Source organism: Somniosus microcephalus, chromosome 3, assembly GCF_052327205.1.
Source record: "Somniosus microcephalus isolate GS21.2 chromosome 3, FLI_Smic_1.0, whole genome shotgun sequence".
In the NCBI taxonomy this organism is placed as follows: Eukaryota; Metazoa; Chordata; class Chondrichthyes; order Squaliformes; family Somniosidae; genus Somniosus; species Somniosus microcephalus.
In genome coordinates, this window is record NC_140989.1 from 345,382,974 (window position 1) to 345,396,790 (window position 13,817).

General features: G+C 49.4%; 1 protein-coding gene across 2 annotated transcripts in view; it reads right to left on the reverse strand.

Annotated features, from left to right (window-relative positions):
• Positions 1 to 6,106, reverse strand: part of LOC147122304 (choline transporter-like protein 3) — a 119,686-nt gene extending 113,580 nt beyond the window's left edge. The window contains exon 1 of one of the 2 annotated variants that reach the window (XM_085983282.1): positions 6,013 to 6,106. Coding sequence is in view for 1 of the 2 variants with exons in the window: in XM_085983281.1 (XP_085839407.1) it covers positions 5,895 to 5,918 (24 nt within the window). In the remaining variant the exon portion in view is untranslated. The other variant, XM_085983281.1, reaches the window with a different exon arrangement.
• Between the last annotated feature and the right edge of the window lie 7,711 nt (positions 6,107 to 13,817).

Sequence of the window (13,817 nt, forward strand, 5' to 3'; positions counted from 1 at the left end):
TCCTTTTCCAAAACCCTGTGTGTTTATTCAACAGCCTTGTCCTTGATGATCCTCTGCACCCAGCCAGGTGCTTCCCAAACGGAGTGAAAGTATTACCTCCAAGACCAGGCTCTCTCTGCTGCACGCATATCTAAGTACTTAACAGCCCGGATTTTGCTGGAGTGGGACATCTCACGCCATGCTCCGTTATCACAGAAACCCCACAGTGCAGATAGAGGCCATTTCGGCCCATCGAGCCTGCAGCGATACATATCCCACCCCTATCCCCGTAACCCCACGTATTTAATCCCCCTAACACTAAGGGTCAATTTTATCATAGCCAATCAACCTAACCCACACATCTTTGGACTGTGGGAGGAAACCGGAGGAAACCCACGCAAACATGGGGAGAATGTGCAAACTCCACACAGTCGCCCGAGGCCGGATTCGAACCCGGGTCCCTGGCGCTGTGAGGCAACAGTGCTAACCACTATGCCACCGACTTTTTCCCATTACCCTTCCGTTTGAAATGTTTTTGCCCTAAGTTGCTGGAAGCGTGAGTTGATGACGCCACAGTGAGGGCAATGGGGCATCTGGGACCTCAGTGAACGATGGGACCAACAGCCTATCTCCTTAAACAATGACCAGGATTTTGTGGTGGTAATGACGGCAAACTCTCCTTGGGGGGGCTCCAGGGGGTAACAGTGCGAGGGCGGGAAGAGAAATGCTACAAATCGGAAAGGCAAGAGTGCAAACAAGTGGGAGTAATTTATCGGAGCCGGGCAATGGAGGGAAGATGTTGGAGGATGGTGTTGTCAACAGGGTCAAAGGTTAACAGAGAGGTTGAGAAGAGTGGGGAGAGATAGTGCACCATGGTCACAATCACATAGGATGTCATTTGTAACTTTGACTGGGGCCGCTTTAGTACTGTGGGAGTAATATGATTGGAGATATTCAAGCTTGGATTTGCTGGAAAGATGAGCACGGATTTGGGAAGGTACGACACGGTCAAGAACTTTGGAGCAGAAAGGGAGCTGGAGATGGGGTGGTAGTTTGCTAGGACAGAGGGGTCAAAATTGGGTTTTTGAGACAGGCAGGGATAGAGGAAAAAAAGGAAAACTTGCAGTTCTAAAGCACCTTTCACAACCACCGGACATCCCAAAGTGCTTTACAGCCAATGAAACACTTTTTGAAGTGTAGTCACTGTTGTAATGTAGGAAACGTGGCAGCCAATTTGCACACAGCAAGCTCCCACAAAGAGCAATGTAATAATGACCAGAGAATCTGTTTTTAGTGATGTTGAGGGAGGGGTAAATATTGGCCAGGACACCGGGGATAACTCCCCTGCGCTTCTTTGAAATAGTGCCAAGGGATCTTTTACGTCCACCCGAGCGCAGACGGGGCCTCGGTTTAACGTCTCATCCAAAAGACGGCACCTCTGACAGTGCAGTACTGCACTGGAGTGTCAGCCTAGATTTATGTGCTCAAGTCCCTGGAGTGGGACTTGAAGCCACAACCTTCTGACTCAGGAGAGGGTGCTACCCACTGAGCCACAATAGACACATAAATGAGAGGGAAACATTTGCAATGTCAGCTAGCATGGGGGCCAGGAAGGGAAGTTGTGTGGTCAGCAGTTTAGTAGGAATGGGGCCAAGAGACGAGGTGGGTCGCATGGACAAGAGGAGGACATGAGGAGAAATAGAAGAGAAACTAGAGAAAGATGCGGGTTCAGGGCTAGAGCGGAGGAAGCTTTGGGAGTGGTTTGGCTTGGTGGGCAAGGGGAAGGAACGGATGCTGCAGAGGCAGATGAATGGCTGGTCTCAAATCATTGTGACAAAGAAGTACATGAGCTCCTCATACCTGTTGGAGGCGAGGGTGGAGGGGGCAGGAGTGAGGGTTATAAGGAGAAGGTTGGTAGTGGAGAAAGGAAGCCTGGGGGTATTTTTGCCTATGTATAAAAGTAACTAACCTTAAGGGAACGGTAGCATAGTCGTATGTTACTGGACTAGCAATCCAGAGGCCTGGACTAATGATCCGAGAGACGCGAGTTCAAATCCCACCACAGCAACTGGGGAATTTAAAATCAGTTAATGAAATAAATCTGGAATAAAAAGCCAGTATCAGTAATGGTAACCATGAAACTATCGGATTGTCGTAAAAACCCATCTGGTTCACTAATGTCCTTTAGGAAAGCAAATCGGCCATCCTTACCCGGTCTGGCCTATATGTGACTCCAGACCCACAGCAATGTGGTTGACTCTTAATTGCCCCCTGAAATGGCCTAGCAAGTCACTCAGTTGTAACAAACTGCTACGAAGAACGATAAAACTGGACGGACCACCCGACAGCGATCTTGGCACCGGCTTCAGACATGACAACCCAGCCCAGTCGACCCTGCAAAGTCCTCCTCACCAACATCTGGGGACTTGTGCCAAAATTGGGAGAGCTGTCCCACAGACCAGTCAAGCAACAGCCCGACGTAGTCATACTCACAAAATCATACCTTTCAGCCAATGTTCCAGATTCCTCCAGCAGGACAGACCCACCAGAGGTGGCAGCACAGTGGCCCCGGGAGTCCTCAGCATTGACTCTGGACCCCATGAAGTCTCATGGCTTCAGGTCAAACACGGGCAAGGAAACCTACTGCCCTCCTTCAGCTAATGAATCAGTACTCCTCCATGTTGAACACCACTTGGAAGAAGCACTGAGAGTAGCAAGGGCACAGAATGTACTCCGGGTGGGGGACTTCAATGTCCATTACCAAGAGTGGCTCGGTGGCACCACTACTGACCGAGGTGGCTGAATCCTGAAGGATATAGCTGCCAGACTGGGCCTGCAGCAGGTGGTGAGAGAATCAACATGAGGGAAAAACCTACTTGACCTCGTCCTCATCAATCTACCTGTCGCAGATGCATCTGTCCAGGACAGCATTGGTAGCAGTGACCACCGCACAGTCCTTGAGGAGAAGTCCTGTCTTCACACTGAAGACACCCTCCATCGTGTTGTGTGGCACTACCACCATGCTAAATGGGAAAGATTCAGAACAGATCTAGCAGCTCAAAACTAGGCATCCATGAGGCACTGTGGGCCATCAGCAGCAACAGAATTGTATTCCACCACAATCTGTAACCTCATGGCCCGGCATATCCCTCACTCTACCATTACCATCAAGCCAGGGGACCAACCCTGGTTCAATAAGGAGTGTAAAAGAGCATGCCAGGAACAGCACCAGGCATACCTAAAAATGAGGTGTCAACCTAGGGAAGCTGCAACACAGGACGATATGCATGCTAAACAGCAGAAGTAGCATACTATAGAAAGAGCTAAGCAATCCCACAATCAATGGATCAGATCAAAGCTCTGCAGTCCTGCCACATCCAGTCGTGAATGGTGGTGGACAATTAAACAACGGGGAGGAGGCTCCATGAATAACCCCATCCTCAATGATGGTGGAGCCAGCACATGAGTGCAAAAGACAAGGCTGAAGCATTTGCAACTATCTTCAGCCAGAAGTGCCGAGTGGATGATCCATATTAGTTTCCTCCTGAGGTCCCCACCATCACAGATGCCAGTCTTCAGCCAATTCGATTCACTCCACATGATATCAAGAAACAGCTGAGCACACTGGATACAGCAGAGGCTATGGGCCCCGACAACATCCTGGCTGTAGTGCTGAAGACTTGTGCTACAGATCTAGTCAAGCTATTCCAGTATAGCTACAACACTGGCATCTTACCAACAATGTGGAAAACTGCCCAGGTATGTCCTGTCCACAAAAAGCAGGACAAATCCAATCCGGCCAATTACCGCCCCATCAGTCTACTCTCAATCACCAGCAAAGTGATGGAAGATGTCGTCGTCAGTTCTATCAAGCAGCACTTACTCACCAATAACTTGCTCACTGATGCTCAGTTTGAGTTCCGCCAGGACCACTCCACTCCAGGCCTCATTACAGCCTTGGTCCAAACATGGACAAAAGAGCTGAATTCCAGAGGCGAGGCAAGAGTGACTGCCCTTGACAGCAAGGCAGCATTTGACCGAGTGTGGCATCACGGAGCCCTAGTAAAACTGAAGTCAATGGGAATCAGGGGAGAAAACTCTCCACTGGCTGGAGTCATACCTAGCACAAAGGAAGATGGTTGTTGGAGATCAATCATCTCCGCCCCAGGACATCGCTGCAGGAATTCCTGAGGACAGTGTCCTAGGCCCAATCATCTTCAGCTGCTTCATCAATGACCTTCCCTCCATCATAAAAGGTCAGAAGTGGGGATGTTCACTGATGATTGCACAGTGTTCAGTTCCATTCGCAACTCCTCAGACAATGAAGCAGTCCGTGCCCACGTACAACAAGACCTGGATGACATTCAGGCTTGGTCTGATAAGTAGCAAGTAAAATTTGTGCCACACAAGTGCCAGGAAATGACCATCGCCAACAAGCGAGAGTCTAACCACTGCCACTTGACATTCAACAGCATTACCATCGCCGAATCCCCCACCATCAACATCCTGGGGGTCACCATTGACCAGAAACTTAACTGGACCAGCCACATAAATACTGTGGCAACAAGAGCAGGTCAGAGGCTGGGTATTCTGCAGCGAGTGTCTCACCTCCTGATTCCCCAAAGCCTTTCCACCATCTACAAGGCACAAATCAGGAGTGTGATAGAATACTCTGCACTTGCCTGGATGAGTGCAGCTCCAACAACACTCAAGAAGCTCAACACCATCCAGGACAAAGTAGCTCGCTTGATTGGCTCCCCATCCACCGCCTTAAACATTCACTCCCTCCACTACCGGCGCACCGTGGCTGCAGTGTGTACCATCTACAAGATGCAACTCGCCAAGGCTTCTTCGACAGCACCTCCCAAACCCACGACCTTTACCACCTAGAAGGACAAGGGCAGCAGGCGCATGGAAACACCGTCACCTGCAAGTTCCCCTCCAAGTCACACACCATCCTGACTTAGAAATATATCGGCCGTTCCTTCATCGTGGCGGAGTCAAAATACTAGAACTCTCTCCCTAACAGCACCATGGGAGTACCTTCACCACACGGACTGCAGCGGTTCAAGAAGGCGGCTCACCACCTTCGCAAGGGCAATTAGGGATGGGCAATATATGCTGCCGTTGCCATGGGACACCCACATCCCAGGAACAAATGTAAAAATAACTCCCTTGAAATCAATAAAAAGTTTCACAAAGACTCTTTTAAATTGAAAGCAAGCCCTGAAAAGTCTTTTAGTTTCAATGTCATGACCCTGATGAAACATTTGCCACCAGTTCCAAAAAAAAACTTCACATACAAAAAGGTCTGTAAATAATATAAAGACTTATTCAAAAGATGGTTATTAATTAACTGGGTCAGGGAACACATCCACAGCAAAAGGCGGCTGCATTTGCAGAAGTGAACACGCAGTTCAAAAGCCCTGTTCTCCCTCCCACTACAGCGTGTTTCAGAAGCATCGTTAAAGTATGCATTTGCCCGGCTAATCAGGGGAATGAAGGGTTTCATTTACTCGCTTCTCTTCCTGGGCGGATGCAAGCTAATTAAAATAAGGACTGAATAATAACGAGTGAGATCATGACCCTGTGAACTTTCTGCAGCTCAGTGCACTGCACCGTGAAATTTCAAATCTATTCCAACAGTCTGGAGGAGTTCAGGCGAGATCTCTTCATTTTGAAACAAACAGCAATTGCAATTGCAAGCAAGGACTTGCCGTGACTCTGATTGAAGGATCACCTTTCTCTCGGCCAGTCCCTCACCGCGGCCTAAACATCACAGCTTAGCCAAAAGAGCAAACCCACCCAGCCTCCCTCTGCAGGCTGCGTTAGAACAACTGGAGGCAGACAGTGGCGAGGGAGGAGGGGAGCGGCTCTCCCGGGCAACAGCTCCGCTTACAACAGCCCTTACTCACCTCGTACTGGTCACAGCAAGACATCCCGGGACCCGCTTCAGCAGCACTCGCCCCGGCTTCAGCCCGCAACCTGTCAATCCAAAGCAAGCGACAGAATGAGTGAAGTTTCGCAGCTCACCTGCACGGGAGGGGCCGCAAGAGAGCGGGCGCCGGCGAGTTCACAAACCTCCACCTAGGCTCCTATCAGCCTTTACCATCAGCAATGCAAAGAGTAGCGAAAGCTTTATGCAAAGTTTTTTTTTAAAGTACCTTTTTTTTTAACCAGTGCCCACAAAAAAGCAGGACAAATCCCAATCCGGCCAATTACCGTCCCATCAGTCTACTCTCAATCATCAGCAAAGTGATGGCAGGTGTCGTGGACCGTGCGATCAAGCGGCACTTACCAATAACCTCATCCAGTGCAGAGGGGAGCGGGCGGGTCGGAGGACCTCCTCGTAGGACTGCTCCTGGGCCTGGCCAAGAAAGCCATTAATTGGTCCAGGCAGCGGGCGGTCGAGGGGGTCGTCCGGCCGGATTGCCTCCCTCTCTTCCGCGGCCACGTTCGCGGCCGGGTGGCCCTGGAGATGGAGCACGCGGTGTCCGCCGGCGAGCTCGAGCTCTTTCGTGACCGGTGGGCGCCGCGGGGACTGGAGTGCATAATTGGTTTAAACAACCAGACTTTAATTTAAGGGGTTAAGTTTTGTTTCGGGGTTTATTGGATTGGGTGTATTTGTTTAATGTTTTTGTTTTATTGGTTTAACACAAGAGGAGAGGGGAGCGGGCGGGTCGGAGGACCTCCTCGTAGGACTGCTCCTGGGCCTGGCCAAGAAAGCCATTAATTGGTCCAGGCAGCGGGCGGTCGAGGGGGTCGTCCGGCCGGATTGCCTCCCTCTCTTCCGCGGCCACGTTCGCGGCCGGGTGGCCCTGGAGATGGAGCACGCGGTGTCCGCCGGCGAGCTCGAGCTCTTTCGTGACCGGTGGGCGCCGCGGGGACTGGAGTGCATAATTGGTTTAAACAACCAGACTTTAATTTAAGGGGTTAAGTTTTGTTTCGGGGTTTATTGGATTGTGTGTATTTGTTTAATGTTTTTGTTTTATTGGTTTAACACAAGAGGAGAGGGGAGCGGGCGGGTCGGAGGACCTCCTCGTAGGACTGCTCCTGGGCCTGGCCAAAGTGGCCATTAATAGGTCTAGGCAGCGGGCGGTCGAGGGGGTCATCTGGCCCGATTGCCTGCCTCTCTTCCGCGGCCATGTTCGCGCCCGGGTGGCTCTGGAGATGGAGCACGCGGTGTCCGCCGGCGCGCTCGAGCACTTCCGTGACCGGTGGGCGCCGCGGGGACTGGAGTGCATAATTGGATTAAACAACCAAATTTTAATTTGATTTGTTAAGGTTTATTTAAAGATTTGTTAGTGGTTTAGTTACAGTTTATTTGTTCATTTATTTGGTCTTACCAAAAGAGGAGAGGGGAGCGGGCGGGTCAGAGGACCTCCTCGTAGGACTGCTCCTGGGCCTGGCCAAAGTGGCCATTAATAGGTCTAGGCAGCGGGCGGTCGAGGGGGTCATCTGGCCCGATTGCCTGCCTCTCTTCCGCAGCTATGTTCGCGCCCGGGTGGCCCTGGAGTTGGAGCACGCGGTATCCGCCGGCACGCTCGAGTACTTCCGTGACCAGTGGGCGCCGCGGGGACTGGAGTGCATAATTGATTTGGACAACCAAATTTTAATTTGATTTGTTAACGTTTATTTAAAGTTTTATTAGTTACGGTTTATTTGTTGATTTTGATTGGTCCTATCAAAAGAGAACCAATAACCTCATCCGATGCGGAGGGGAGCGGGCGGGTCGGAGGACCTCCTCATAGGACTGCTCCCGGGCCTGGCCAAAGTGGCCATTAATAGGTCTAGGCAGCGGGCGGTCGAGGGGGTCATCTGGCCCGATTGCCTGCCTCTCTTCCGCAGCTATGTTCGCGCCCGGGTGGCCCTGGAGATGGAGCACGCGGTGTCCGCCGGCACACTTGCGGCCTTCCGAGACCGGTGGGCGCCGCGGGGACTGGAATGCTTCGTCACCCCGGCAAACCAAATTTTAATTTGATTTGATAAGTTTTATTTAAAGCCCTATTTAATTTACAGTTAATTTGGTTCAATAAAAGAGGACCAATAACCTGCTCACTGATGCCCGGTTTGGGTTCCGCCAGGACCACTCGGCTCCAGACCTGGACAAAGGAGCTGAATTCCAGAGGTGAGGTGAGAGTGACTGCCCTTGACATCAAGGCAGCATTTGACCGAGTGTGGCATCAAGAAGCCCTAGGTAAACTGAAGTCAATGGGAATCGGGGGGGGGAAACTCTCCACTGGCTGGAGTCATACCTAGCACAAAGGAAGATGGTTGTGGTGGTTGGAGGTCAATCATCACAGCCCCAGGACATCGTTGCAGGAGTTCCTCAGGGCAGTGTCCTAGGCCCAAACATCTTCAGCTGCTTCATCAATGGCCTTCCCTCCAACATAAGGTCAGAAATGGGGATGGCCGCTGATGACTGCACAGTGTTCAGTGCCATTCGCAACTCCTCAGATAATAAAGCAGTTATGCCTGCATGCAACAAGACCTGGATGACACTCAGGCTTGGACTGATATGTGACAGGTAACATTCACGCCACACATGTGCCAGGCAATGACTATCTCCAGCAAGCGAGAGCCTAACCACCATCCCTTGATATTCAACGGCATTACCATCGCTGAATCCCCCACCATCAACATCCTGGGGGTCACCATTGACCAGAAACTTAACTAGACCAGCCACAAAAATATTGTGGCAACAAGAGCAGGTCAGAGGCTGGGTATTCTGCGGCGAGTGTCTCACCTCCTGACTCCCCAAAGCCTTTCCACCATCTACAAGGCACAAGTCAGGAGTGTGATGGAATACACTCCACTTGCCTGGATGAGTGCAGCTCCAACAACACTCAAGAAGCTCGACACCATCCTGTAAGAAATAGAACAGAGAAATAAACTGCAGCAAGGCCAGATAACAAGCACAAAAGACAAATGGCCAAGGTCAGGACACGGAAGTGACGAGGGAATCATAAAATGCAAGGCAACATAAACCAGAAAGTCATAAAATGTTCTTAAAGAAACATAAAAAGACCTTTAGAACAGAGATAAGGAGGAAATTGACCTCATGGGGCAGGGAGGGAGGCAGTCCGAGATACCCTCTCGCATGGCGGCGCTGGAGCTGCGAATGGACTCACTCTGGAGCATACGCGATGCTGAGGATGTTGTGGATAGCACATTCAGTGAGTTGGTCACACCGCAGGTAAAGGCTAGCTCAGACAGTAAATGGGTGACCAAAAGGCAGGGTAAAGGCAGGAAGGTAGTGCAGGAGTCACCTGCGGTCATCTCCCTCCAAAACAGGTTTACCGTTTTGGGTACTGTTGGGGGAGATGACTTATCAGGGGAAGGCACCAGCAGCCAGGTTCAGGGCACCATGACTGGCTCTGCTGCACAGAAGGGCGGGAAAAAGAGGGATAGGGCTATAGTGATAGGGGATTCAATTGTAAGGGGGATAGATAGGAGTTTCTGTGGCCGAGACCGAGACTCCAAGATGGTATGTTGCCTCCCTGGTGCAAGGGTCAAGGATGTCTCGGAGCGGGTGCAGAGCATTCTGAAGGGGGAGGGGGAACAGCCAGTTGTCGTGGTACATGTAGGTACCAACGATGTAGGTAAAAAGAGGGAGGAGGTCCTACAAGCTGAATTTAGGGAGTTAGGAGCTAAATTGAAAAGTAGGACCTCAAAGGTAGTAATCTCTGGATTGCTACCAGTGCCACGAGCTAATAAGTTTAGAGAGAGTAAGATAGATAAGCTAAATACGTGGCTTGAGCAGTGGTGCAAGGGAGAGGGATTTAAATTCTTGAGGCATTGGAACCAGTTCTTGGGGAGGAGTGACCTGTACCAAGGGGACGGTCTACACCTGAACTGTGAGGGAGCCGATGTCCTCGGGGTAATATTTTCTAGGGCGGTTCGGGAGGATTTAAACTAATTTGGCAGGGGGATGGGAACCTAGGTAGTGGAAAAGAGGGAAGTCATATGAAGTCAGAAATAGATGGTAGAAAGGTGAGAAGCAATAAGCAAAGGAGAGAAACACAAAGGGCCAAACTAATTCATAATGAGAGTGTGAAAAAAGCAAGCCTGAAGGCTTTGTATCTTAATGCTAGAAGCATTAGGAACAAGGTGGATGAATTAGTTGTGGAAATAGAGGTAAACAAGTATGATTTGATTGGGATTACAGAAACGTGGCTGCAGGGTGGGCAAGGCTGGGAACTTAACATCCAGGGATATACAATATTTAGGAAGGATCGGCAAAAAGGTAGGGGAGGTGGGGTAGCATTGCTGGTAAAGGAGGGGATTAATGCAATGGAAAGGAAGGATATTAACTCGGATGAAACGGAATCTGTATGGGTAGAAATGAGAAATAGCAAGGGGAGGAAAACGTTAGTGGGTGTGATATATAGGCCTCCAAATAGTAATATGGAGGTGAGGGAAGGCATAAAAAGGGAAATTAGAGAAGCGTGCGATAAGAGCACAGCTGTCATCATGGGTGACTTTAATTTACATATTGATTGGACTACCCAAATTAGTAAAAATTCTGAGGAGGAGGAATTCCTGGAATGTTTTCGGGACGGTTATCTGGACCAATATGTCGAGGAGCCGACTCGAGATCAGGCCATTTTAGACTGGGTATTGTGCAATGAGAAGGGACTTATCAACAATCTTCTTGTACGAGGCCCCTTGGGTCAGAGCGATCATAATATGATCGAGCTCTCAGTCGAGATGGAGAGTGAGGAAATTGAATCAGAGACTAAGGTCCAGAACTTAAATAAAGGGAATTACGAGGGTATGAGACGGGAATTGGGTAAGATTGATTGGGTGGTGTTTCTGGGGGGATTGACAGTGGATAGACAATGGCAAGCATTCAAAGATAGAATGGAAGAATTCCAGAACATGTTTATACCGGTTTGGCATAAAAATAAACCTAAAAAGGTGGCTCAACCGTGGATAACGAGGGAAATTAGGGACAGCATAAAATCAAAAAAAAGGGCATATCAACTGGCAAAAAAAAGCAGCAGACCGGAAGATTGGGGGCAGTACAGGATACAGCAAAAGAGGACAAAGGGATTAATCAGGAAGGGGAAAATAGAATACGAAAGTAAACTTGCAGCAAACATAAAGACAGACTGCAAAAGCTTTTATCGGTATATCAGGAGGAAAAGACTGGTAAAATCCCAAGTCGGTCCCTTGCAGTCCGATTCGGGAGAATATATAATGGAGAATAAGGAAATGGCAGACCAATTAAACTCATACTTTGGCTCTGTATTCACAAAGGAGGACACAAATAACCTCCCAGGAATATCGGCAAACATAGGGACTAATGAGAGGGAGGAGCTGACAGAAATTAGTATCTCTAGGGATATGGTGTTGGGTAAGTTGAGGGGACTGAAGGCCGACAAATCCCCGGGGCCTGATAAACTACATCCTAGGGTACTTAAGGAGGTGGCCCTGGAGATAGCAGATGCTCTAAGGATCATCTTCCGGAACTCCATTGACTCGGGAACAGTACCCGTGGATTGGAGGGTAGCTAATGTTACCCCAATATTTAAAAAGGGGGGTAGAGAGAAAGCAGGGAATTATAGACCAGTAAGCCTTACATCGGTTGTGGGCAAAATGCTAGAGTCCATTATTAAGGATAAAATAGCGGAGCACTTGACAAATGGGGAAAGGATCGGACAGAGTCAACATGGATTTACAAAGGGTAAATCGTGTTTGACTAATCTGCTGGAATTTTTTGAGGAAGTAACTGGTAAAATAGATGGGGGAGAGCCAGTGGATGTGGTGTACCTTGACTTCCAGAAAGCCTTCGATAAGGTTCCACACAAAAGATTATCATGCAAAATTAAGGCTCATGGGATTGGGGGCAAAGTATTAACGTGGATAGAGAACTGGCTGGCGGATAGAAAACAGAGAGTTGGAATAAACGGCTCGTTTTCGGAGTGGCAGGCAGTGACCAGCGGGGTGCCGCAAGGATCTGTCCTGGGACCCCAGCTGTTCACAATATATATAAATGATCTGGATCAGGGAATTGGATGCAATATTTCCAAATTCGCTGACGACACTAAACTAGGAGGAGGGGTGGGCTCTGATGAGGATGTCAGGAGGCTACAGTGCGATTTGGACAGGTTGGGGGAATGGGCGGATACGTGGCAGATGCACTATAATGTGGATAAATGCGAGGTTATCCACTTTGGGGGTAAAAACAGGAGGGTAGATTATTATCTAAATGGCAATAGATTGGGAGATGGGGAAGTGCAGAGGGACCTGGGTGTTCTTGTGCACCAGTCACTGAAGGAGAGCATGCAGGTGCAACAGGCGATTAAGAAGGCAAATGGTATGTTGGCCTTCATATCAAGGGGGTTCGAGTATAGGAATAGGGATACCTTACTACAGCTGTACAAGGTGCTGGTGAGACCGCATCTGGAGTATTGTGTACAGTTTTGGTCGCCCCATCTGCGGAAGGATGTTCTTGCCATGGAAAGAGTGCAGCGGCGATTCACCAGGCTGATACCTGGAATGGTGGGAATGACCTACGAGGAGAGATTGAATAGTTTGGGCTTGTACTCACTGGAGTTTAGAAGATTGAGAGGGGATCTCATCGAAACATATAAAATTATGGCAGGCCTGGACAGGCTGAATTCAGAGAGAATGTTTCCAATGGCAGGGGAGCACAGAACCAGGGGCCACAGTCTAAAAATAGCGGGCAAATCATTTAAAACAGAGATGAGGAAGAATTTCTTCACTCAAAGAGTGGTGAGCCTGTGGAATTCCCTGCCACAGAGGGCTGTGAAGGCTAATTCAATAAATATTTTCAAGAGAGAATTGGATATATTTCTGAAGGCTAAGGGGATTAAGGGTTACGGAGAAAAGGCGGGGACGGGGTACTGAACTGGTAAGATCAGCTAAGATCTCAGACGAAGATCAGCCATGATCTCATTGAATGGCGGAGCAGGCTCGAAGGGCCGAATGGCCTACTCCTGTTCCTATCTCTATGTTTCTATGTTTCTATGTTTCTATGTATGAACAATGGGATGGGTAAAAATGATCCGCTGAACCAAGACCTCCAGCCTGTCTCATCGGGCATCTAACCATCTGTCCGTCCGTCCGGTCATGGCATTCTGCTTCGTGGGTCGTAGATCGCTCTCTACTGTCACGGGTTGTATGCCTATTATACTTATCTTAACCACATGTAATATCTGATTATGCGCTTTAATAAAATACCTTAAAACTCCTAAGACCCTTTGGGTATCTGTGTGGGACCTGTGATCCAAATCTTACAATCCAGGACAAAGCAGCCCGCTTGATCGGCACCCCATCCACCACCTTAAACATTCATTCCCTCCACCACCGGCATACCGTATCTGCAGTGTGTACCATCTACAAGCTGCACTGCAGCAACTTGCCAAGGCTTCTTCGGCAGCACCCCCCAAACTCGCGACCTCGTCCACCTAGAGGGATAAGGGCAGCAGGCGCATGGGAACACCACCACCTCCAAGTTCCCCTCCAAGTCACACACCATCCTGACTTAGAAGTATATCACCGATCCTTCATTGTCGCTGGGTCAAAATCCTGGAACTCCCTCCCTAACAGCACTGTGGGAGTACCTTCACCACATGGACTGCAGCGGTTCAAGAAGGCGGCTCACCACCACCTTCTCAAGGGCAATTAGGGATGGGCAATAAATGCTGGCCTTGCCAGCGACGCCCACATCCCATGAACGAATAAAAAAAAAGCTCTTGGCTGTTGTATGTGCAGAATTATTGTTCTTGTTCTCACTTGCTGAACAGTAAGACGATGCAAAGGACAGGGATATCCATTGCAGTAATGGTAGCTTGCTGTTCCATAATAGG